This window comes from Cannabis sativa, chromosome 6, assembly GCF_029168945.1.
Source record: "Cannabis sativa cultivar Pink pepper isolate KNU-18-1 chromosome 6, ASM2916894v1, whole genome shotgun sequence".
Lineage (NCBI taxonomy): Eukaryota > Viridiplantae > Streptophyta > Magnoliopsida > Rosales > Cannabaceae > Cannabis > Cannabis sativa.
In genome coordinates, this window is record NC_083606.1 from 21208141 (window position 1) to 21234755 (window position 26615).

General features: G+C 32.5%; 2 protein-coding genes across 2 annotated transcripts; one reads left to right on the top strand and one right to left on the bottom strand.

The window, feature by feature from the left end:
- The first annotated feature begins 13301 nt into the window (after positions 1–13301).
- On the top strand, positions 13302–19378 carry LOC133038816 (uncharacterized). The gene is made up of 2 exons (XM_061117167.1): positions 13302–17507; positions 17603–19378. The coding sequence occupies exons 1-2, from the start codon at positions 17206–17208 to the stop codon at positions 17730–17732; spliced, it is 432 nt and encodes a 143-aa protein (XP_060973150.1). The 5' UTR covers positions 13302–17205; the 3' UTR covers positions 17733–19378.
- A 1655-nt stretch (positions 19379–21033) lies between these two features.
- LOC115695136 (uncharacterized) lies at positions 21034–21351 on the bottom strand. The gene has a single exon (XM_030622226.1). It carries the CDS (start codon positions 21349–21351, stop codon positions 21034–21036), a length of 318 nt encoding a protein of 105 aa, XP_030478086.1.
- Positions 21352–26615: the final 5264 nt, after the last annotated feature.

Genomic DNA, 26615 nt, shown 5'->3' on the forward strand with positions numbered 1-26615 from the left:
CCATCATTCTCAAACTGCCTAGCCGTGCATCACATTGGGCGCCAAAGAAATAAAGCTGCTCATTCTCTTGCGAAATCGGCAATTTCTTCAAAGTGTAATAAGTTGTGGATGGGAGATTATCCCTCTTGTGCGTCTGTCTTTGTTAAGGCGGACTTGCCTAAACTTGTGTAGTTGTTCGTTATGAATATACATCTTTCAAAGAAAAAAAAAAAAGAAAAGAAATTGTTACATGTAAAATATAAATTGGTACTTTTATTATTAATATACCCTCACACAATTTGAGCAACTTTTTTTACCTTTAATATTCTTTTATTTACAAAAATATCACTTAGACACGCTCTTTGCATGCATGATATCATTTGACAAGTTTGACACTCAACCAATTTTTTCTCTCTTTTTCTAATTTTTTTTCTTTTCATTTTTAGCTTTCATTTCTATTTTCAATCTCGGTTTCTGTTTGAAATTATATCCCACGATCAAAACTCTCTTTTGATCCAAAAAAATTGATCTCCTCCATCATGTCCAACTTCCTTCCTCCATCAATTGCCCACATGTTCTCCCATTTTTTTCTTCTTTGAACTGTTTTATATATATATATATATGGATATTACTTGGTCTTCATCTTCTCCATCACTATTGTTGAAAAAATATTCAAAAATAGGTATTAAATCTCTTGCCAACAAAGCTAAAGGCAAATGTCCCATTGTTGAAGATGATGATTTAGATTTTGCTTTGTCTACGACTAAACGTGATCGTTGACCTGTTAAGAAGAAATTGAAGAGTAATGTGGCTGAAAATATTTTCCTCCTTAAAATTAAGAATGGAAAAAACCAAGTAGATGGAAGTCCAAAGGTTTCTTTTTGGTTTCATTTTTGTTTTGCCGCAACTTTAAAATTTTATTTCTATTTTAGGTTGTGTATATTCTTTTGACTTTATTCTAGGGTTCAGATTGTTTAGTTGTTTTGATATTTTGTAGTGTTATTTTCTCAGTTTTGATGGCTGAAAGTATTTCCCTCCATGAAATTAACTTGTTTTTTTGGGTATTTATTTCTAATTTTTTGTTTATTGTTTTATATAAATCAATTCATATTGGTCATTTTTTTGTTATCTATTTTTTTTTATGTATTTTTATGCTTATCGTTGGTATTAGCCCCTTTTGTGACATATGTTATTGATTTAATATTTTGTGATTTTTTAATAGTTTGTTAATAGTTTTATTCTCGTTGCTATATAGATTTGTTTTGACATTTTCCTCTGATCATGACACTTTTTGATTTGATTTCAAGAATGAGAATGCAAATTCTCTGTGTCTGATCATTACAAGTCTAAAGTTGTATCTAGTTGTAGTTACGGAGTAATTAAGAAGCTTAATGACATTGTTTCAGCAAATGCTAAGATTTTGTTCAGTGCTACCCAATTCAATAAATTCTTATACATTCCTTCATTTAAATTCTACCCACAAATTTTTCATGGAATTCTATTAAGAGAGGTGCAGTAGTCAAATGTTAAGGAATTTTGGGCTAATATTTGAGGTCGTTGTGTTTAATTTAGTGTCAAAGAGTTTGCATTGATTTCGGGTTTGGATTGTATGGGGGATTGAAACAAAATGGATTTTTCCTAGAATTCAAGCTATATTATTGACACATGTTTTTGGGGTGTTAAACAAATCACTCAAAAATGTGTTTGAGGATGTTATTTCAGGTTGTGTATGGGGAAATGATGATGCTTTGGGTTTGAAGGTTGATGTGTTCTATTTTATTCATTGCTTTCTTCTTAGTAACACAAGGGAAAAAAAGATTAGTAGGGTAGAAATTGACATTATTAATAGTGGGAGATGGGATGAGTATTGTTAGGGTAGACAATTTTTTGAGTTGACATTTCCCTCTTTTAAGGGTAATGTTGCTCATGGTATTAAGAAGAAAATGACATGAAAGTGAAAAGCTTATCAAGTTGGTATAGACATTTGAGTTGCCCTTGGATTTTCAAGTGTGGTTTTATGAATGTTGTGTGAATAAGATACGAGATTTTAGTAAACGTGTACATTCTCGTATTCCAAGAATTTTAAATTGGAGCAGTGGTGAGTATCCTGGTCTTGGTATGCCACCTTTGCATGATCTAACAATGAAGCTTGTTGATTTGTCTCTTAAAATGGTAAGTATTTAGTTTGCTTGTAGTTGTATTATAGTTGTTTTAAGCTTAATTTGTTGTTAATTTTATCTTTTTATTAATTTATTTTTGTTGTTATTTTTTATAGGTACAAGTGAAGAACTTGAGCCTTACTTCTGAAGAGTTTAAGTAGTTTTCCCTGGATGGTTTCTTTAAGGATCTTTTAATTGCTGATTGTGCCCCAGTTAAGTTTACCATTAATGTTGGTTATTCTTCGGGAGAGAAGGTTTCTCCTGATATTGAATCTTTGACATACAAGGTTGTTGAAATTATTTGTTCTCAAAATAAATTATTTGATGACTTTGCTCTTTTGAGAGGTTTTGTTGAGGTTAATTTCAAGGATGTGTTGTCTGTAACTGGTGAACTTAAGAGAAAGGTCACTAATTTTTGTGATAGGTCTCGTGTTTAGGTTTGTTTAATATATCATTTTAAGTTGGTCTTCTGTTGATTAGATCAAATCAAACTTTATTTCTGTGATTAGTTGTAATTAAGAAGCTTAATGACAATCTTTCAAAAAATGTCAAGGTCTTGTTCTGTGCTATCCAATTCGGTAAATTCTTAGACATTCTTTCATTTAAATTCTACCAATAAATTTTCTACAAAAAGAAACACAAACATTAGTATCACGGAAGCAACAAAAAAACATGCAATAAAATTTAAAGGAAAAGCTCAAGTATGGTCCAAATCATTAATTCTATTATACTTAGGATTTCCACTAGCAAACAGGGAAACGTCTTTCCTGCCTAAAAAAGTCTCATATTGGAAGAATCCTAGATACTTCATCTCAAGAAAAGAATCAATCCTAAAGGTTTGTGTAGACTGAATGAAGTGGTTAGGATTCTTTCATCTACCATATCAATATATTGAGCAACTGGGTATTATAGTGATCTAAGTTCCGAAAATGTGGGTCAAATCCACCCAGGTCAAAATGATTTAAGTTCTCCAAGTGCAGAACACGAACTAAGTAGAAGGGTGTTTTACCTCTTCAGATGTACTTTCTCTTGGAGTACCCTCGTTCTGGACTACAGTCTCAAAGAGGATATAGAGTTCTTCTTCTTCACTTAAAGTTGCTATATGACTCTAGTTTCAATTAGCTAGCCACTCTTGGTCCTTCTTGATGGCTTTCAGCGCCTCATGAGCAACGATTTCAACAATTGTTTGCTTAAGCTCAGAAGAATCGCCGTGAAGGTCTTAGAGTGAGTCCTTGACATGAAAGGAATATATGCTCTGGTGGGGAGCAAGTAAGCTAACCTTCCTAAGGTTGATTGAAAAGACGAGTTTTCCCACCTGCAAGTCTTCAGGTGAAAAACTCTGGTACAAAATTCTCCTGACCTCCAAGAAAGGAGTCTTAACCGGATGAGGTATGGTGTCTAAAAGAACAAAAAGAGATAAACTTGGTCAAATTTCGAATATGGAAGGGAAAAAAGAAAAAAATAAGGAAAAGGGGATCAACAACTACACTTACTTGTAGTGTTGAAATCTAAAGTGAGAGTTCGAACCCTCTTCAGTGGGAAACCTGAGGTATAAAACTAGTAATCCTGAAAGTTGTTGGTGTGCATCACGGAGCTAGCCAGACAAACCAAAGATTTAGAGTACCTCTCAAGCCGATAAAATATAGTCTTGTGCTTATACTTCCACGTGTTTTGAGGCTTGATCTTGTAGCAAATTCTTCCTCATCTACTGCAACCTCTTCATGATGGTCGCCCTTCGCCATGGTACATTCTGAAAGAGTAATAGGGAAATATGTCAAGCAGATAAATATCCATACTAACTAAGATAGCAAGGATACGGGCGAGTCCTCTCTTATAACAACTTGGATAGGTCCCCACCGGACCCTACATCCAGAATCAAGATTCTCAAGAAGTATCCAATTTGGATGATGAGATTGGGAACAACGAAGGCCAAACAAAAGAAAGATAAAATATCATCTGTAACCAGAATGATTCCGTATAGAGGAAATAAAATTTTGCCAATATTTTTGCTACAATTTGGATAAATTACGGTTTCAATAAATTATGGTTGATAAAAATATTCAAACTTGATGTCACATAAGTAAATGCGAGATAAGAATAATAACTATTACCATTTAAAGATTGACTAGATTATAAGTACATCTCGGGATAGACAGAGTGCATATCAAAAGTGTTCAAGAAGAGATAGTAAAGAGCTTGCAGCTCATTGACCCACATACTTGGAAATAAGAGCCTGCAACTAAATGATCCACATATGTGTATATGGAGATAATAACTACATTCATCCATCTCGCCATTTATACGTAGAAATAATCACCTCGTTAATACCATCAAAGTAAAAGAGTATTGCGAGGAGAAGTCTATCTATACTTAGCATTTTTTTCTACAAGGACGGTAAAGAAGGACAACTCGTACTTAGCGAGAGACAACCTTCATAGTTAGCAGAACCGTTTAAGGAGAAAGATAAAGGAACAGTTGGGTAGTTATTAAATATTATCCTATATGCATAGAAATGAAATGTGAGGAATGTTCTCATCTCATGAGCAGTTGTGAATGATTAGATCCCAAAGAAAATAAATGCCACCCTGTACACCTAAAAATAGGGGCAGAATCTAGGGTAAAAAGAACGACAAATTTGAGAAAAAAAGCTATCTATTAGATTGATTAAGAGAATTTGTACTCTGTATCTAGATTATCATTCATAATAAGATGGATTCGTGGAGTATGTAGATTTTAACTATAAAATCATGTAAAAATATCTGGTGTTCATTTATCGTCATCATCAACTCTGTACTATATTTATTACGTAAAAGGTTCATATATTTTGGTTAACAAAAATCTACGTTAACGGTTTGGTACTTTCGTTGAGAGCCTTTGTAATAAAAAACTCAGAAAATACCCTCCTTTTAAACACAATTACAAACCTATATCTATGGAAAATAATACCCCTCGAAACGAAGAAAACCATCTAGAGGAGACTACCCATGGCCCTGGAAAAGAACCCCAGGGATCACAAAGAACCAACACAATTGAAACCCATCATATTGGGAGAAACGGTAGAAACTTCAATCCAACTGGTGAACAAATCCCAGAGAGGCAAAGTGAAGACGCCTATGATCCCACCAGATATGTCCCACTAGTGGAATTAGAAAATAGGCAACTTCGATAATGCCTAGATGAATCAAATCGAAGAAATGCTAAGTTGGAACAAGAGGTTGCGGCAGCCAAGGCTGCATAGGCAAACACTCCTCAAACTCAACCTGATCCATATGTAAGGTGACCACGGGGAAGACCCCAAGGTTCCAGGTCTAGGAGGCAAGAAAATGTTCAAGGGAATCCCATAAATACACAGGAAGACCAACATGCGAATACAAGGGATATCCCAATGGATAGAGAAAACCAACCCAATGCAAGCAACACAAGAAATCAAGAGCATCAACGTGATGTTCCAATAATTTCCCATGGATTTACAAACTAGGGGAATGAACAACCTGATATACTAGAATCATCTCACATGAATGCAAATGCAAGGCAGTCATGACCAGGGAGCCAAGAAATCCCTCGTCATGATGGGAGAAATCCTGTAAATCAACCTGGGTCAGGTCGACCCCCGAGTCATCCATAAAGGCCTTCTTGCACAGACAGAGAAAATACACATACATACATAGGTAGGGGACGTGTGTCGAATCTCTTTCGGAGAAGAAGGCCAATGCGAGATGACTTATGTTGAGCTAGTTCAAGTATAGGGGAGTCAAGATCTCACAGGCCCAGTAGGTTAACTGGGACTCATAGGCAAACACGAGATGGGAATAGGTCACAACATTATTTTACTAATCAAAAAGTATGAGTAACTCGCATAGATACCAATCTGAAAGTTACTCAAGGACTAGATCTATGAGTAATTACGATTAGAGACTTTGTGAACTTGACCTCCATGAACGATTAAATCGAAGGCAGTCAGACCTACGTGAACATTTAAATCGCAGTGCACCCAATTTGCGTAACCAACTCAATCAAAACACAGATCAACATCCTTTGGATCCCATTCGGTTGCGAGTAATACAATTAGAAGAAAAGTTTAGAAAATACTAGGATGGAGAGTATGGAAAACTACTAGGGATGACTCGGATGAAGAAACGGGACCATTCCACCCTGATATCCTAAACTCATAATTTCCTCAAGGATTTAAAATTCCACATGTCTCGCAATATGATGCTACTACTGATCATGTTGCCCACGTGAATAATTTCAATACAATAATAGCAAGTACTATTTCAAACAACTTGTGATGCATATTGTTTCCGACCTCATTAACAGGGGAAGTAAGTAGTTGGTTTGATAAATTCACCAACCATTCCATAACTTCTTGGGAGCAAAAAATTGATGTATTGCTCCAGAATTTTTCGGTTTGTTGTCGATTATTCTCTGCAAGTTCGAATGTGGTTTGAAATTTGAGTAAAAATGATAAACAATGGTATGTCAAAGTATTTATACTCAAAAAGGGTGATTTGCACCTTCCCAAAGTCAAAGGCCAAGATCAAGTTCCAGAATACGCAAAACAAATCCAATGGTTTGGGAATGCCATCAATCAAAAATTTAATGCAGTATATGGAGTCAAGGAAATCTGCATGATGATATTCCCCTCGAGACTCGCACTGAAATAATCCACCGCCAGTCTAATAACTCTGCTCTAAGTGCTTCCTCGATGAACGTTAATCCCACAAACCAATGAAGCAATACCATGTATCACCTTAATTCAAAAAAAGGAAAGTTGTCAACCACCTTTGAAGTTAATTTGAAATTCTTAAAGGCTTCACCTTTAGCCTCCACATGTCCATCCGTGCAGTATGGAGCAAGCCTCCGCAACCCTCAAAGTTTTGGAAGGTTGGGGGTAAATATTATCCATTTTTGTAACTTGGGACACGTGGAATTCCCTTAGTAAATTTAGATTAAATACCTAAGGCCAACCAATGAGCCCAATTGAGATAACTGGGTTGGATCCATAAATCATCAGTCCTTCCGAATGAAGAATAAGCAACTCATCCAGGCAAGATCCCATCTAGCATGGTTAGCTTTCGGAAGAAATAAAATTGCGTAGCCAAAAGAAACCTTTAGCGTGTATTCAAAAGCCCAGTGTAGTTTCCTATTTACTATTAGATCGCATAAGATCAGGGATTTCCTTCTAATAATCTTGGACAAAAGATCATATCTTTCTAAATAAGGAAAGATGGTAACTGGCAATCAAGTAATTAATCTTTCATTAATTCCCACAAAGATAGGAAACATTTTTTACAACCAGCATCGTGATGTGGCCTCCATGTCAACATACGCTAGGCACCTCATGGATCGGGCTTCACCAAATAAGCCCAAAGTTAATGTATAATTTGTAAACTCCCCATTATAGGGAAAACGAGTAACTAGTATGACCTCTATACACTATAAATACTCAACGGATCCTGCATGAAAAGGGTTAGAATTTTTTTACTCAACTTGCCTAGGAAAAAGAGAGAGTACTCATACCTTCTTGTAATTCCTACGGCTTTTCTAACCTACTTTAATAATATTGAATCATGAACTAAGGCTAGTTAATGCCCCAATCACGTAAAAATCTTGAGTGTTCTTATTTCTTTTATTTCTGAATTATTATTCTTTGGCTCTTACATTTAAATTATTGATTTTCAAAAAACTCGTTAAACACAAGTGAAATAAGAGACTAATGAGAATCAATCAATTATTATTTATTGCAAAATAAATAATAAATCTTATTTAAGACAAATTTGAGAAATTAATTTTGAGCTTTAAAATATGACCCGCACGTGTGGTGCTATGGCTTACACGTGTAGGTGACATATAAAGGCAAAATAGTTTTGTTTTGATTATTTAATTATTTAAAATAAATTAAAATAAAATAATAATTATCTTTTAATTATTTGAATTAAATATGTTATAAGATAATGTATTTAAAATTAAAGGATAATATAAAATAATAAAGGTATACCCTGATTCTGTTATTCAGTTATATTATATTATTTTGAATGTCAAATTTAAAATAATATTATCTATTATTTTATAATGGATTAAAAAAAGTTTTAATATATATATGATATATATATATAGATAATACGTATTATGAGAAACAAATACAATCTTTAAAAAATTAAAAAATATACGATATATTTCTCAATCCTAAAATCCTAAAAGAGTTGAACTCTCTCTCTCTAAAGGTTTGGCATTTTCTCCCATATCAGGTTATAGTGTCTCACGAGTTGAGTGCGAAAAGAAATTCATCTTATCAATCTTATAAGCTCACTTTTATCCTGAGTGTTGAGGTTGATTTAGAATATTGTGGTATGAAATCTTCAACAAGTTTATATTTATAATTGGATTGGATATACGAAAAGATACAAGGATCCTCTAATAGGCTTCAAGAGATAAAATCCTTATTCTTGTAGTTTAGATTTAATCTCTGTAATTTTGATGAGATCTTGGGATTATGGTTCATGTCAGATTCAATCTAAAATAGTTTTATAAAACTAAAGATGCTTCCCCTGCGACTTTGATATGAACTGTAAAAACCAACAGATGGGTGCCACAACCACTGAGTTTTAAAATTTATGATTGACCACCAATTCTGGATCAACTCAATGCTATCAATTTAAAGGAGAATGGGACTTATGATGATGACTTCGTTCGAGATGTGATTAATGAGGAAGATACAGAGATCATCCTTAAAATCTTAAGTGAAGGTTGGGATTTGGAGGATAAAATTAGGTGGCATTATAGCAAACATAAAGAGTATTCTATCAAGAGGGTATAGAGTGGCAGCTGATATTCAGGAGGAGGTAACACAATCTAATACTCAATATATGGAACACTGGTAGAAATTTTTATGTAAATTAAAGCTTCCGTCAAAGGTAAAACATTTTGTTTAAAAAATTTGCTAGTCTTGGATTCCTACGAATCATGCTTTATCTAAGAGAGGAGTCGTTGTGAAACCTTATTATGGGCATTGTTATGGTGATCATCAGGAGAAGGTGTATCGTGCATTATGGGAATGCCAGGCAAATATTGAGGTGGAAGCTAAGTGTTTTGTGGGCACAAATGACCACTTTTTGTTATTCATATTTGTTGTTTTATCTACAAACTTATCTTCATGTCGGGATACTAATGTTTTTGAATTATTTGTGTTGTGTCATGGCATCTATGGTCCATTCATAATAATATGAAGCAAGGTGGGGTGAAACCTCGAGCATGGGATGTTTTAGAGTGATGTGGCAAGTATTACAATGAGTTTCTAGAAGCCAACGAGGGAACCACCTACTAAAGGAAGCATCACGATCAATGTAGATGATAGAGTGCAATCAGATTTGCAGCAAGGAGGAATGAATATAAAACTATCATGGTTGCTATAACCAAAATTCTGTAGTAGGATTTAAATCCTCTTCAAGCTGAATTGCATGCCATCAGGGGGTGGATACAATTAGGTATTCGAAGAAAAGAACATAGATGGAGAGTTGAGTCTGATTACAAAGAGGCATTGCAGCTTATTCAACAAGGGGAGAGGAGAGATGTCATGATGCGGATGAAATAGTGCAGTAGATCATACATCTTTTAAATTCTAGTTGTTTTATTGGTTTGCATTTTGTATATAGAAAAGTCACAACAATGTGGCTCATCTTTTTAATGCTTTGATTACCAAAGATAGTGCTATGCGAATTAAGGTTACTCACCCTCGTGTTAGTCAAGTATAACAAATAATACAGATTATGTAATTTAAATGCTAAAATAAAAAGAAAAGTAAAAAAAAAAAAGTAAAGTACTTAAATGGAACCAACTATAAAATTTAGATAATTTAGCATCAATTAACCCAAACTATTTACTAAAATGCAGTAGCAAGACTCACAAAGAAGAAGCCTCAATACTGAATCCACCTCCCCAATATTCAAAAAAACATGATAATGATAATTATTGTAATTAAGGTTAGAGTAATTTGCAGTTAAACCCCCTGAACTCTCAATTTACTTACAATTAACCCTCCAACCTCAAATTTTGGTAGGAAAACCCTCCAAAGTACTATTATGTTTGTATTTTTAAGGTGTCATCCATATAGCGAGATTTTTACACCTGATGCCACATTTCATCATTTTTTTACTTTTTTGGCATTACACGGTTTATTAAACTTTTATACCTTTTACATTTTTCAATTTTAGTTTTCAAAAAGTTTCATAATTACAAAACTACATTTACCATGCATATGTCATCTTCTCTTCACACGTTCACGCACGCCACCTCATAACTCCATTTTTCCTTTTTTTTTTGAATTTTTTTTGGACTATTTACAAAAATATGGGAAAATGAATATATGTTTTGATATATATGACATAAAAACTTAATTACCCTAAATATGACATTTTTTTTAAAAAAACTTACAAATATGGGAAAAAGTAATGAGGAATGCCATAAAAAACTTTAAATTTGTGTTTCTTTTTATTTTATTTTTCTTTTTTTAAAAAATAAAACACTAAAATAAAGAAAAAATGATCTCAACTGTAGATGTTGTTGTTTTTTTTTTTTTTACAGAAATTAAAGTTGCTTTTTTATTTAAACTACTGTTTTTTTTTTTGGTTAAAAACTAATTATTTCATTAAAAGCAGCAGAAAAAAAAAACCAGTTTCATTAACATCATCCTGAAAAAAATACCAGTTTCATCAACATTGAAAGAAACTAATAATTTCATTAAAAAAATAAAAAAATAGTTTCATTATGTTATTACAAATTTTTTATTTTAAGTTACTTTTTTAATATTTTGTTTCTAGGTTGGAAACTTACACTTATATTTTGTTTTTAATATTTGTATGCATGGTGTGTTGTTTTGATTATATTTGTGATTAATATATTTTTTTTTTGTATTTTTGTGTGTGTCTATTTTTTTTTTATTTGATTATCTGATGAAACTAGTTTCAGTTAACTTTATAATTAATATTTATATTTTGTTATGATTTTTTATAGCGTCAAAACTGGTTTCATAGGTCGAAACTGGTTTCACATGTTTTAACTGTTCTCTAATGGGGTTGCTCTATTTTTATGATATTATTGTATTTTTTTTAGTTTGTATAAAACTAGTTTTATTATTGTATGATATTTGAACAACAATTTTTATTTTATTTTAAATAATCAGTTTCTGACACACATATTATTTTATTATTTTCATAACTGGTTTTTTTTAAGTAACTAGTATTCATAACTGATTTTTTTTTATTGTTGTTCATAATTAAGTTTTAAGTTTCAATTTTTTATTTGATTATTTCAAGAAACTGGTTTTCATTTGTTTGTTTTTATTTTTGTTGTTTTACTAACTGGTTTCTCACATTCCACTTTTTTTTTGTTATTCTTTTATGGTTTTTATTCGAGTTTTATGGTTTTTTTTTTTTGTTTTTATGGTTTTTATGGTTGTTTTACTCTTATATATTTTTTTAAATATTTGTATGCATGGTGTGTTGTTTGATTATATTTGTGATTAGTATTTTTTTTTTGTATTTTTGTGTGTGTATTTTTTTTATTTGATTGTCTGATGAATAGTTTCAGTTAACTTTATAATTAATATTTATATTTTGTTATAATTTTTTATTAGCGTCAAAACTGGTTTCATAGGTCGAAACTGGTTTCACATGTTTTAACTGTTCTGTAATGGGGTTGCTCCATTTTATGATATTATTGTATTTTTTTAGTTTGTATAAAGCCACTTTTATTATTGTATGATATTTGAACAACAAATTTAATTTTATTTTAAATAATCAGTTTCTGCACACATATTATTTTATTATTTTCATAACTGTTTTTTTTTTCTAAGTAACTAGTTTTCATAACTGGTTTTTTAATTGTTGTTCATAATTGAATTTTAAGTTTCAATTTTTTATTTGATTATTTCAAGAAACTGGTTTTTATTTGTTTGTTTTTATTTTGGTTGTTTTACTAACTGGTTTCTTACAATCCACTGTTGTTTTTTTGTTATTCTTTTATGGTTTTTATTGCATTTTGTCTCTTTAATTTTCTTTGTTTCTTTTTTTTCTCTTTGATTTTAATTTCTGTTTCTCTTTGCTATATTCGCTACATAACGTATGTTTAAATCAATTCTATTTTTTGAGCAAGCAAATAAAAATTAAATGCCAAAATAAAGAATGAAGTTAGAAGTTTGGTTATTAGGTATTGATATAAAATTTATATATTCAAAACTGGTTTTAAAGTTAGTATCGTTTTTAGATTGTAACTTTTTTTTCATTATCTTGTTGATGAAACTATTTTTTTTAATCTTTTAATGAAATTATTAGTTATGTTCAATGTTAATAAAAGTAGTTTTTAAAGCTTGCATTCTTTCTAGATTATGATTTTTTATATTTTTTTTTTTCATGATGATGTTGATTAAACTGGTTTTTTTTTTTTTTGCTGTTTTCAATAAAATAATTAGTTGTTAACAAAAAAAAAACAAAAAAAATAAAATAAATAGTAGTTTTAATAGAAAAAAAAAGTTTAATTTCTATAAAAAAAAATGAGATACAAAAATGTACACTAATTATATATATTTATATATATACAAAGAGAAAAAAAAATAGTTTGAGAAAAAATAAAAAGAGAGAGACACAAAGAGAAATTAGAAAAAATAAAATAAAAGAGAAAATTAGAGAGAGAAGAGAAAGAAAGAAAAAAAAAAGTCAGACTTAAAAATGAAAAGAAAAAAAAAGAGCCAAAATTGACTAAAAAATATATAAAAAAGACAAAAAAAAAAAACTTTTTAAAATTTAAATAAGTAAAAAACAATAAAATAGAAAAAGAAAATAAAGAAAAGTATAAATGTAAAAATATCTTTGTCAAATTATAAAAGTAATGTTTGAAAAACAAAATAGTATTTGGTGTAAATATTTCAAATAGAAAGAAATCCTAAAATGTAAATGTAAAATAAACTAAAAAAAATAAAACTATTTAAGTTAGAAACAAAAACATGAAATATGGGTTTGGATAAAAGGTTTACAAAAATATGGCATATCAAATACCATAAAAAGTCTTAAATGTGAAAAAATGCCATAGAAGATTGACAAATCTATAAATGCCATATTTTTGTAACTTTTTTACAAAATCCCATATTTCATGTAATTTTCACTTTTTTTTTCCTCTGCTTCTTTTCGTCTTCAACAGTTGCTTCCCACGATCACCATTTTCAAGCCCTAACCCATTTCTTCTTCCCACGATCACCTTCTCCAAGCCCTCACCCACGTTTTCCTCAACCTACATTGTCATCCTCCCCTGTTTTTTTTCTATATAAATGGCAACCACTAGAAGTGGTTCGAAATCCCCATCTCCGGCCAAGAAACACCCTAAAAAATCTAAGAAGCCTCCAACTGTTTCTTCCAAAGTCGAAGCTAAGATGGGGTAAAAAAAAATTGCTAAGAAATTAGTGGGTGATGTTCCAGAGACATCGGGCACTAAGAAAAGAGCCCTTCCAGTTAAGGTCGACGCTCCTAAGCCTAAGAGAGCTAAAATTTCCAAGTCTGCACGCGATGTAAGTTTCTTATTGTTGTTTTTCAATTTTTCTTTAGTTTTTTTTTCTGGTTGTTCTATATGTTGTATTACATTTGATGATTTAATGTTTTCCCCCTTTTTGTTCTAGGTTTCCTCAAATTTTGATTTTGAGGATGAAGTGCATGCTGAGGACCAAAAGCCTAAACTTAAATCGAAGGTAATTTTAAATTGCTTGGTATCATTTTATTGAGTTAATTTTTACATCAGCTTTTTAGGTCACTGATTTAGTTTATGTTTTGTGTTGTTCTTTATGTATTTCTGTCATGTATTGTGGTTGATGTTGTTTTCTTGTTTTTATTCAGTTGTTCTTTGGTTGTTTTTAAATTACACAGTTCAATTCGTATTGTGTTACAGTTATTTACTGCAATTTCCCCATTGGTTATTTATATGTTTATTGTGAGTTTTTGTTCGGTTGTCTACCACAATATTAGTATTGAGAAGCATTTTAGTAATTTCATTTTCAACAAGATGTTACAGTGTTGTTAATACTTTAGTTATTTATATGTTTATTGTGAGTTTTTTTTCGGTTGTTTATCACAATATTGTTATCGAGAAGCATTTTAAAATTTTCATTTTTAACTAGCTTTTACAGTGTTGTTAATACTTTTAGTTGTTTATCTGTTTATTGTTAGTTTTGTTTTGGTTGTTTATCATTATAAAATTTTCACTTTTTACAAACAACTACAGTGTTTTAAATATATTTCGTTTGTTTATCTGTTTATTGTGAGTTTTGTTTGGGTTTTTTTATGATAATTTCAGTATTCACAACCAATTTATAACTTTTATTTTTTACAAGTTGTTACAGTGTTGTTACTGTATTTTTTGAAAGTTGTTTATCTTTTACGTTTATCATACTGTAACGGTTTCATAAATGTTGTTTTTAGGTTTTGTATTGGTTGTATTTTGGTTACTACATTTTATGTTTGCCTTGTTCTTGTTGCTCAGATTTGTTGCTTATGTTTTATTTTGTATTTCTATTTTTTGCAGGTCCATGTTAGGACCTCAGAGAAGGTTGAAGGATTTGACTTACCAAAAAAAAAATCCCCCTAAGGTGTCCTTTTTTAAAAAAAAATTGTTTTTATTATTTGTTTTCTGTTTCTGTTTTAGTTTTTTTGTTTTGTCCTCATTTTTTTTTTCAATTGATACAGGAATGGGATTATATTTATGATCAGACGAATCTCTTCATTGCGAAAGCCTTTTCGACTGCTACTTTCCAGGTGTTAGAAAACATTAAGTCTTGCATTTCACCTGAACAGCTTGAAATGTTTTCCAAAACCTGTTTTGGACATTTCCTTAAGCTTCCTGATTTTAAAGTTCAACCGCAAGTGTTTCATGGGTTGTTGTTGCGGGAGGTTCAGCAACCTAATGATGCTGAGTTGTGGGTAATGATACGCGGTGTTAGGCTTAGGTTTAGCATTGAGGAGTTTGCTTTGATTACTGGTTTAGACTGTGAAGGTGACTGTAGTGTTTTAGATTTTAAGCAAGACGTTAATAGTCTTTCTGAAAAATATTGGCCAACTTCATCCTCTATCACTAAGGAATCTGTTAGGGAATGTTTTACCACCAAGAGGTGGGGTGATTCTGATGAGGATCCTGTGAAGTTGGGAGTTTTGTATTTTGTGGAATGGTTTTTGCTTAGTGCCACTAAGCTTTAAAATGTACCTAGGTCTATTTTAGATGTTGTAGACAGTGGGAGGTACAATGAATTTGCTTGGGGACGGAGTTCTTTTGAACTGACTATTTCGTCATTGAAGGGTAAGCTTGACAGTTGAGTTGAAGGTGTTAGGAAGGCAAGGAGTTCGGGAAAGAGGCCGAGTGTTTTTTACACTTTGATTGGTTGTCCTCATATTTTTCAAATTTGGTTCTATGAGTGTTGTAAGTACATGAAAGGTAAGTATTGCCAAAAGGAAAACTCTCGTATTCCAAGGATTATTCAGTGGACATGCAATAGTCAGCCGACTTTCAAAGTTTTAAAGACTACTATTTTTGATGTTTCCAAAGATAAGGTATATCTGCTTGTTTTAATTTGGTTTTTTAGTAGTTGTTTTTATGTTGTTTTTCATTATTAATAATCTTTATAATTGAAATTTTCATTTTGTTGTTTTTTAATCAGCTGGAACTATCAAATATGAGGCCCACTGCTGCTGAGTTCAAAGCTTTGAAATTGAGCAGTTTCAAGTTTGACACTGACTACAATTCTTACAAGAGTGTTCCTGTTCCCGAAGAGCCTTCTGTTGCTCAGAGTGACATTTCTGTCAAGCTTGATGCTTTTTCTGAGAAATTTGATGGGTTGGAGGTGAAGATCGATTTGCTGCATACTTCCCAACAGAAGATTTCTTCCGATTTGGTTGAGTTGAAAGAGTGTGTGTCTGCACAGTTTGTTTCTTTTGGTGCTCAGATGGCTTCAATGCAGACACAGTTTTCTAATATTTTTGCCGATTCTTATGCTAAGGTATGTTAGTTTTTCAATGGTTGTTTTTCAGTTTTTTTTAGGTTGTTTTATACTAATTTAAATTATATTTTCAATATAGGACAAAGGCAGTGACTCTTCCAATGATGATGGTGGAAGTGGTAATGAAGAAGATTTTGATTTAGATGAATCTGAAGAAAGTGATGACAATGAAGAAGAGAATGTTATGGGTGATGAAGAAGGTGAGGGTAGTGAAGGTGAAGAGAAGGATGGTGAAGCTGATGAACATTCTGAGTCAAAAGAAAAAAATGATAAGGGCAGTGATGATGAATGCACTGATAGTGAGGAGAAGGTAGATAAGTAGACAATGTAACTAGATTTTAGTTACTTTGTGTGGTTTATTTCGTTGTAAGTCCGTTTAGGTAGAGGTTTTGTAATTCTATGTTCTTGTTATGTCTCTTCTTATGTTTTAGTTTTTTTTTTTAAAAAAAAAAATTGCAACTATTTTTCAGACTATTTATTTGTATTTATTATGTTATTTAGATGGCTGTGTTTATAGATTATGTTGTTCGCAATTATTGTTGGTCTTCTTATTTACTTTTTGTTTTTATTTTGTTTTTTAGTTGTTATGTAGTTTTTTCTTTGTTGAAGCCTTTTACAAAAAAATAACTTCATTTTTTTTTCTATCTTTTCTTTCCTTTTTTTTTTTTTTCTGTATCAAGAATTTCGTTGATTTCAATGACGGATCTACTCAAATAGATGTTGAGGCTACTGTTCAGTCCGGTGTGAAAGCAGTTGAGATTATGGTAATGTTACTTTTGTGTTGTTTTTTGGTTGTGTAAAGGTTGTTATTTTTTAACCTTGCTCTAATTACTTTTTAATACCATATATAAACAGGTGTCTTCATATGGAATTGGTGGTGATTCTAGTAAATAGATTTCAGTTTCTGAAAATGTTGAGGTTACGGATCATCGTCTTGTTTGTTTTGAGGTATATTTTTTTAATGGTTGTTTTTTAGTTTCTTCATACTTTTTGTGTTTAACACTGACTTTTTTTTTCATTTTGTTGGAAAAAATATATTAGATGGGTGCAACAGGTCTCAATGTTGATTCTAACATTGAACTTGTTGAAGATGACCCAATTCCCGTTGAAGAAACTCCTCTTGTTGACAAGAGGAAATCTAAGAAACCCATAGCGTTGACGTCTCCGTTTATGGAGTATGACTCTTCCATTTCTAGTTCTAAAGATGGTTCTGGTTATGGAGTTGTTAAGTATGTGGCTGGTTTGTGTCCTCTTGATGATAAGATTGGTGAAGATGTAGAACATAAAGACGAGAATAATTTTGACTTGTGGCTTGGTGAAGGACGGCGATCAAAGAAAGATCCGTAAGTGTTTAATTTCAGCACTTTTGTTGTGTTTTTTGTATATTTTGTTTTTTTACTTTACTATTTATGTTTCAATTCTATTTTTTTTATGTTAGCCATGACAAGGACAAGGTTTACTTGAAGGGTAAGGATAAGATTGTTCCCCATTTTTCGTTTTGGCGTGGAAGATGTTGCAACCAAGATGTGGTTCCAAAAGCTTGCATATCCTGGCCAATGTTTAACTAATTCTGTAAGTTAATTTTTTTTTTTTGATTTTTTAAAAAAATGTCAGTCTATAGTTTTCTTCATGTTGTTTGTTGGTTGTTTTTCAGTTGTTGATATATAATTCATTTTCTTAATTTTGAACATTTCTCATTTTTTATTGTTTAGCATTTGGATATCATTTTTTACTATCTACGTAAAAAAGGAAAGTATGCAAAGGAGCCAAAGGTTAAGTTCACAACCACCGATTGCTTATTCTTCAAAACCATTCATGCTTTGTATAAAAAATTTGTTGCACAGAAAAAAGATCTTTCTTTGATAACTGCCCAGCATGCCATTGCTGATTATATCAGAGGTAGAAAAATGTTATGTGGTTCCCCTTGGCATTTGTGCGATCATGTTTTGTTTATCATCCATATGGAGACTGAATCACATCGGATTCTTGGTCGCTTGAATATTGAGGAAAGGCGTATGTACATGTACAACTCCTTGTCGACTGCTATGAAAGATAGTGCCGCTATCAAAGCTTGTCAGCCATTTGCGGTGTTGTTGCCCCACTTTTTTGCTTTGTTCGATGAGTTCAAAAAGGAAAACAAACCGGTTTGTTTAGACCATTTCGAAGTTGTTAAGGTTGATGGTTTGCCTCAACAAACCTCGAAGTAAGTTGTGTTTAGTTTTTATTTTCAAGTGTTGTTTTATTTTTTTTATGTTATTTTCCTTTTTTTAAGTTTTTCTGATGTTGTTTTTGTTGGGTTTTATGCCCTAAATAAAACTCTGTTTCAATGTAATCCAGATTATTCAATATCAATAAAGTAACAGAAGTAATTTTTCATTCACTTGTGTATGTTTTGGTTCACTTAATCAATTGCTTGTCTATTTGATTTATAAATTCATCCAAACCCTTTTTCACATACTTGATCATGTTTATTGTGTTGTCAACACAGTGGAAAATAAACATGACTATGTGAATAAAGTATTCCTAGATTTATCAGAACACTGGGTTTCATTGATATGACAATCTACAACAGAGTTTACTTACATTTGGAGAAATGTTATGTTCTTTCCAGAACATAGGTTAAAGTAAAGCTCAGGTTGGATGCATGGAGTATGCATTGGAATGGACCGATATTGAACTTTGAATTAGATTTTGAAACTTACCGTAAACATCTATTCAATTCAATATCATAAGTTGATCCTAGATCACATGATCGAAATCCTGATATGGTTAGGCTTAATTTCAAGAGTATTATTCGTGTTCTTTGATTTGTTAGTTAAGCCTAATCTTTAGTCTGGGCAATACATACATTTTGGGAACACGGTAGTGCGATTGAGTGAGAGCGCTAACATAAATATGGAATCTATAGCTTCTATCTGGCGAATAGTAAGCAAAGGGTGATTTCCTTCGAGCTTAACCAAACGAGATAAATGATTGAGTACTCATTTCACTTAGTTGAAATATCATTTATACAGGGTTAAGTGTTTTAAGGATAAAATACATTGTAGGGTGTTACGGTAATTTAGTCCCTTTATAGTGTAAATCATCCATATAGAGGATCATTGATCACATTAGGATTATAACAATGGATAACTAATAATGTGTCTATATGGTGGAACATATAGAGCATTCTATATACTGAGAGTGCAATTCTGAGTTCTATGTGTGGATTCAACGAAGAATTAATAAGTCAGTGAATTTAAGTGGTAAATTCTAGATGCCTTATTGGAAGCTCAGATATATAGACCCATGGTCCCCTCACTAGTTGAGATGATATTACTTGTAAGACTCATTTAATTGATTTTAATTAATCGATTAAAAATTCTCAAGATAGACTTGTCTATTTGAGAATTTATCACTTATTAAGGGCAAAACAGTAAATAGAGATTTTGAAGGGCATATTTATTAATTAGGAAACTTTAATTAGTTTCATTATTAATAAAATAAATGACAATATATTATTTGATAATTAATTTTAATTATTAAATAATTAGATTTGACATTTATGTGGTTGAACAAAGGAATTGGCAGTTTTTGACAAAACAGGAAACTATCAGTGTAGGAAAAGGAAAGTTGGAAAAGTGGCAAGCCTTGTTTCCACAATGCCTAGGCCGGCCACTTAGCTTCCTTTTCTCTTTGATTTTTTCAATTCCAAATGTCAATCACAGCCCTGGGTGGTCTTCTATAAATAGAAGGCAAAGGCTTCAGAGTTGAACACAACTGTACAACCTTTTCACAACATTATTCTGAAAGAATTTTCTCTCAGAAAATTCTCTCTGAGCCGCCACCCTCTCTCTCTCTTCCTTCACTGTTTCGAAAAGTATAAGTGCTAGAGTAGTGCCCACACACATCAAGTAATACCTCAATCATAGTGAGGAAGGCTGTGTAGAATTCAGAAACAACAAAGAAGGACTATCGGGCTCAGATCTTGATTATACTCTGCTACAGAAAGGAATCAAGGGTTAGAGATCTGAGTGGGAGGAGACATATATTCCGCTGCAATCACTGTAAGATTTCTGATACTCTTATGTGTTTAATTTCCTATCGTTTTAGAAGTTCATATTTAGGTTGTTAAATCAACATACTTGTGAGTAGATCTAAGATCCTGGTAAAATAACTTCCAACAGTTTTTTGGTTGTTTTCCAATGACTGTGGTTGTTTCGTGGCATCGTTTGCCGAATACTTCATTGATATGAAACCGATTCCTCCCATATTTGATGTTGAGAAACACCGTGATAGGCTTGCTGTGTTGTTCTATAAGTATGCTCGCATGAAAGAAGTGGATTTTATTGATAGTGAAGATGAGGCTCCTCCAAAGGGTCCAAAGAAGAATTTGTTTTAGTTATCTATTTGTTGTTTTTGGAAATAGTACTTTTTTATTTAGCTTTTATTTTTTCTATTACCAGATTATGTTCATAATCATGACAAGTTGTTGTTTCTATCATGTTTTTTTTTTTATTGAAATTGGTTTTTTATTTGTTCATAGTTTTGGATTTTTAATTTTTATATTCAGTTTAACCCATGAAAGCATATCATTAACAACCTTATTATAACCATCTTACAAACGACTAACCTTGCATTTTAATCACTTTATGTAGTTTTGTTTCGTTCTTATTAATTTCAACTTTCTTGCACTCGTTTAATTATTTAACTATAATATTTGATGTTCTTTGTATATTAAAGATAATAATACCAATTCTCTATTATCAATATCTCTCCACATAAAAATGCACAGTAAAAAAAATGTAACAACCAATAGTAATATGCAGTATGTTTTTCCTAATGTTTTAGTATAGTTGTTTTTTGGTTGATGTGTAGTTGTTTGTACTTCTATGCTGTAATTCTTCTGCAGGTCTTTTTGTTATGTCCCTTTTGTCCACACTTGCCACACTTGTTTTGTTTCTTTGTTTCCCAAGCTGCTGCCATTCTTCTTTTCCTCGGCCTTCCAGACTTGATTCTTTCTTTTGGAGGCAACACTATGATGTCTTCAAAAAATTCTGGTAGTTCCCATTCTCTAACGTTTCCAACTGGGTATACTGTTTCTTCATATGTTTGCAGCCATTCTTTTGATGTGTAGTATTGTGCACAGTAGTTGTATGTGTTTATGTTCAAGTCCTTCATGACGGCGACTGCATGGTTACATGGCATTTCATCTTTTTGAAATCTATTGCATGTGCACGTCTTCTCCTTCAAGTTTACTATTCTTGTTCTGTCCTTCATCTATCACCTCAAATAGGTTTTGGTTTGCTGGTTTCACCTGCATGTTTTAAACCAACTTTAAAACAACCAAAAAACTATGCAAAAACAACTGTTTTCATTTTACTTTTTTTTTTTTTTTTTGATAAATCAGGACATTATATTGCACAAATCGTATTTACAAACTAAAGGCACCCAAATCGGGCCCAATCAATCTATACATCTCATCTTATCTACCTTATAGTTCATTGAACCATGTTTTATCTACTTCTTTAGTCTTCTTGGGTATGAACATAGCAATTCGGTTTTTGATGTTCCATTTTGTCTCCTCAACCACCCGATTAGAGGACAATGATTCCCCTTGCCAAGTGATGTTGTTCCTCAGTTTCCACACACTATAGACCAGTCCAGCTACTGCAGCAGTGTATACCTGCTTGCGAAATCTCGAAATCTTTGCCCTTGCAATCCATCTAAGTAGAGTAACAAGGTTCAAAGACACCACATTCCAAGATAGCCACTGTTTGATGTCTTGCAACCATTTCACAGCCACATCACATTCAAAAAAAAGATGTTGCACTGTTTCAGCTTGATTATTACACAGGCAGCATAGTTCATTTTACTTTATGCGAACAATAATCTCAACTTACTGTTAGTCGCAATGACTGTACATAGTTCCCTATGAGTTTTTTCTCAGATGATGGTGCCAGCCTTGTTGTGCATTTTTGTGCCTCCTTTCTATTATTGTATGTCCACTCTTGCATTTGTGCCCTCAAGCACTCCATTAATGTTGTGACTGATGTTTCCCTTGCTGCTAAATTTGCCGAGTTCAGTGCCTCAACTATGTTTGATGTCATGGTAGAGTACCTATAATTTGGACAGTTTCTATCATAGTTCTATTTTTAAAAAAAAAACTCAAACGCAACGCAAATACAACGCTTAAAATATCTGAATATGTAATTAATGTTATCCTTTTTATTTGTTTTCACCTGTTGTTTTCTGAATGATACCTTGACCATTTTTGATGGCCAATTTTTTCCAGGTACGGTCTTATGCGCTTATCCAAGTTGTTTAGCTCCCTCATATGGAATTCAAACTCCATTTCTGTGTAAGCTTTTGCAGCTGCAAAGAATGGAGCTCTGAAATGCTTTGCATTTTTTTTTTAATTTAGTTTTGAGGTTCGACAAGAGGTGGAAGATGCAGTAGTCATGTGTTATTTCAGGGAACACTTTCCTAGTTGCTTTGATGATGCTTTCATGTCTGCCTGATATTAGGCATTGATATTCTTGAACCTCGAATGCTTCTTTTATTTTTTTTTTTAAGAACCACTCCCATGATTTATCGTTCTCAGAATCAACTATGCAGTATGCAAGTGGAAAAAATTTCGATTCTGCATCTTGTGTGTTGGCAGTGAGCAACGTGCCTCCATACGCGGCCTTTAGGAATGTGCCATCCACAACGATGATTGGTTTGCAGTTTGGCCAACCTTTTATAGCAGCATTCAATGCAACAAATGCATATTTGAAACTGTCATCATCTTCTTTCTCTATGTCAATTAATGTTCCTGAATTTTAATCAAACAGTGTTTTTCAAACAACTGTTACGCAACTAAATAACAACGCAAAAACAACGTTTTTATTTTTACAACTATTTTCGAACTAAAATATTTTATTTTTTTTTACCTGGATTTGTTTTCTGTAGCATGTACAGGTATCTTGGCAAGAGATTGTACGACTCTTTAGCATTTCCATGTAGTTGGGTTTGTGCTCGCTCTTTACTACGCCATGCTTTCATGTAATTCATCTTTATTCCGTATTTGTCTTTCATTTCTGTTTTTATGTCTGTCGGGCTGCACTTTGTTTTCAGGTTCAAGAATTTTGGTTTTACAAAATCTGCTATCAACTTTGATGTAGCTTGTCGTTGATCTCTAAATCTTATTGTAACTGCACATGTGTGTTCTTCTTGGTAGCTCCTTATTATGAATGTTTCTGTGTTTCCATTTTTTGTAGCCTTTAAACTCCATTTGCAGTTTGTGTCCAAACACACTATGTTGTATTCTTTTGTGCAAGATTTCACTACTTTGTATTGAAATGTCTTCTTGATTGCAAAGTAGCATAGTGTACTTATCAATGTTTCTTTGTCCTTGTAAATTTTCCCCTTTTCTATTGTTTCATGTCGTTTGTCATTGATGATAATCATTTCTGTGTTGTCCACTTCCTCTTCTTCTTCCTGGTTGTTTTCGAGTTGTTGTACCATTTCTGCAGCCACAAGCTTTACATAGTCGGTGAAGTCAAAATCTTCATCTACTGCTGTAGTTTTTTCTTTGTTGTTTTCTAGTTGTTGTATGGTTGATTCTGATGACACTGTCCCTGTTTCTAGGAAAAATGTATCATCTTCAGCAGATCTTATCGTCTGCGCAGATAGTTGTTGCTTGGAAGTTGTTGCCGTGTTGTTTCCAGGTTGCTGCAAATCTTCTTTGTCTTTGCGTTGTTGTCATACGATTCCATGATCATATTGTTCCACACCATTGTTTGGTTAGGTGGTGCCGTGTTGCTGGTTTTGTTCACACACAATGGGTACCTTGTGAAATCAACCTCCTTTGTTAATAGCTTTATGTAGAACAACAGACTTTTGTCATCCTTGATTTGTAGTGGTTGGCCTCCTTCCTTCAGTTGATATTTCAGCTGTAGTTGTGTTGATTCAGGATTGCATTGGAGTTCTTCCATCATTATTCTCATTAGTTTCTCAAAAGTGCACTTGGTGGAAATTAATTCTCCACTTGATTGATACTCAGCATAGTTTTTGTGGTCATCCCAATGCCCATTGCTCTGTACCAATATTTGTAATGGTTCCGTGTCCTGAAATAATGTAAATTATTTACTTGGTTCAGTTTTTGTAGTTGCAAACAACTATTTTAATCTGTCAAAACAACTAATAAACAACTCTTTCCAGCAATAACTTCTGCAACTAACACTTTCATCTGGACGACTATTTAAATCTGTTAAATCAACTATCAAACAACTATTTTAAAAGCAATCAGTAATTAATAACAATATAGATTCATCTTTTCTAGTTTGCAGATCCCAAACAACTATTATTCCACTTGAAAACAACTTGTAAACAACTGTTTACAGAATAAAACACTGTAGCAACTATTTATATGCGTTAATGTTTATTTTCATGCAAACCGTTGTTGTTTTTTTTTTCAGCTTCACCAATATTTAATTATTATTTCAATTTAATCCGGTTTTCATCAATTAATAACAAATTTCTATAAATCTACACTAAAGGATTTGAGTACGTTCATGAAAAAATTGGTTTACCTTCAATTCTCTTTATGATTCAATCATGGGTGAGTTTCTTTGACTTCCAGATCTCCTTCTATTCGGTTCTTCACCTCTGATCGCAATTTCTTTTTTCAATGATTGTTGTTTTTGAGTTTTTTTGTACATCAATGGAGGTTGGCTATTTTTTTTCCTTTCCGTTTTTTGAATTTGGATTTTCGGGATTCAACTTGTTTTCCTATAAGATCTACATTTTTTTAGATTTTGATTTTGCTGGTTTTGGAAGAAAAATGGTTGAGAATGGGTTGTTGGGGTTGGACGGCTGGGTCACGAAGAAGGATTGGCTGCTGGGTTGAGAATGGAGGTTTCCGTTTTCTCTGCCGGTATTTTTGTAATTACCAACTTTTTAGTTTCCACTTTTGTTTATTTCCTTTTTGTTATTCATATTTGTTGTTTTATCTACAAACTTATCTTCATGTCAGGATACTAATGTTTTTGAATTATTTGTGTTGTGTCATGGCATCTATGGTCCATTCATAATAATATGAAGCAAGGTGGGGTGAAACCTCGAGCATGGGATGTTTTAGAGTGATGTGGCAAGTATTACAATGAGTTTCTTGAAGCCAACGAGGGAACCACCTACTAAAGGAAGCATCACGATCAATGTAGATGATAGAGTGCAATCAGATATGCAGCAAGGAGGAATGAATATAAAACTATCATGGTTGCTATAACCAAAATTCTGTAGTAGGATTTAACTCCTCTTCAAGCTGAATTGCATGCCATCAGGGGGTGGATACAATTAGGTATTCGAAGAAAGGAACATAGATGGAGAGTTGAGTCTGATTACAAAGAGGCATTGCAGCTTATTCAACAAGGGGAGAGGAGAGATGTCATGATGCGGATGAAATAGTGCAGTAGATCATACATCTTTTAAATTCTAGTTGTTTTATTGGTTTGCATTTGGTATATAGAAAAGTCACAACAATGTGGCTCATCTTTTTAATGCTTTGATTACCAAAGATAGTGCTATGCGAATTAAGGTTACTCACCCTTGTGTTAGTCAAGTATAACAAATAATACAGATTATGTAATTTAAACGCTAAAATAAAAAGAAAGTAAAAAAAAAAAGTAAAGTACTTAAATGGAACCAACTATAAAATTTAGATAATTTAGCATCAATTAACCCAAACTATTTACTAAAATGCAGTAGCAAGACTCACAAAGAAGAAGCCTCAATACTGAATCCACCTCCCCAATATTCAAAAAAACATGATAAAGATAATTATTGTAATTAAGGTTAGAGTAATTTGCAGTTAAACCCCCTGAACTCTCAATTTACTTACAATTAACCCTCCAACCTCAAATTTTGGTGGGAAAACCCTCCAAAGTACTATTATGTTTGTATTTTTAAGGTGTCATCCATATAGCTCTGTTAAATCCTTAGTTTGCCTACGTGGTAAAGATAGATCACTCAAAAATTAGTCAACGTTGCCATATTTACCAAAAGTCAAAAACTTATGTGTGCATTCTTGTACACGTGACACAATTATATTGACACACCTATGATAATTATTAAAAATTATACAAAAAAATATATTTTAAAATTCATTTCCCATTATTGTGTGTCATTACTATTTCTTAAAAAAAATAAATAAATTAAAAAGCCCTAATCTCTTCATCATGTCTCTCCTGCTTCTTCATATTCTGCCTCGAAACCTAGCCGCCATAGAGTTACCATCTTCCTCAACCCAACCTGATGAAGATGGCTTTGCAATGGATGGCTGCTCAACGACATGGATAACTTTGCGACAATAGAGAGATCTGCGGTGACAACAATTTGGGAAACCAATGAAGGTCCTCTAGGGTGGGTCGAGGTAGTCTTCTATCAAATTAGGTGTTGCCGACGAGCTTAACATACGCCACAATCGGTGA

What these genes read in the sequence shown, in the direction of transcription:
- LOC133038816 (XM_061117167.1), top strand. Translation starts at nt 17,206, where the DNA reads ATGGGTGCAACAGGTCTCAATGTTGATTCTAACATTGAACTTGTTGAA. An exon ending in CGGCGATCAAAGAAAGATCC is followed by an intron (nt 17,508 to 17,602) that starts GTAAGTGTTTAA and finishes TTTTTATGTTAG; the next exon opens with CCATGACAAGGACAAGGTTT.
- LOC115695136 (XM_030622226.1), bottom strand. Translation starts at nt 21,351, where the DNA reads ATGCCATGTAACCATGCAGTCGCCGTCATGAAGGACTTGAACATAAAC.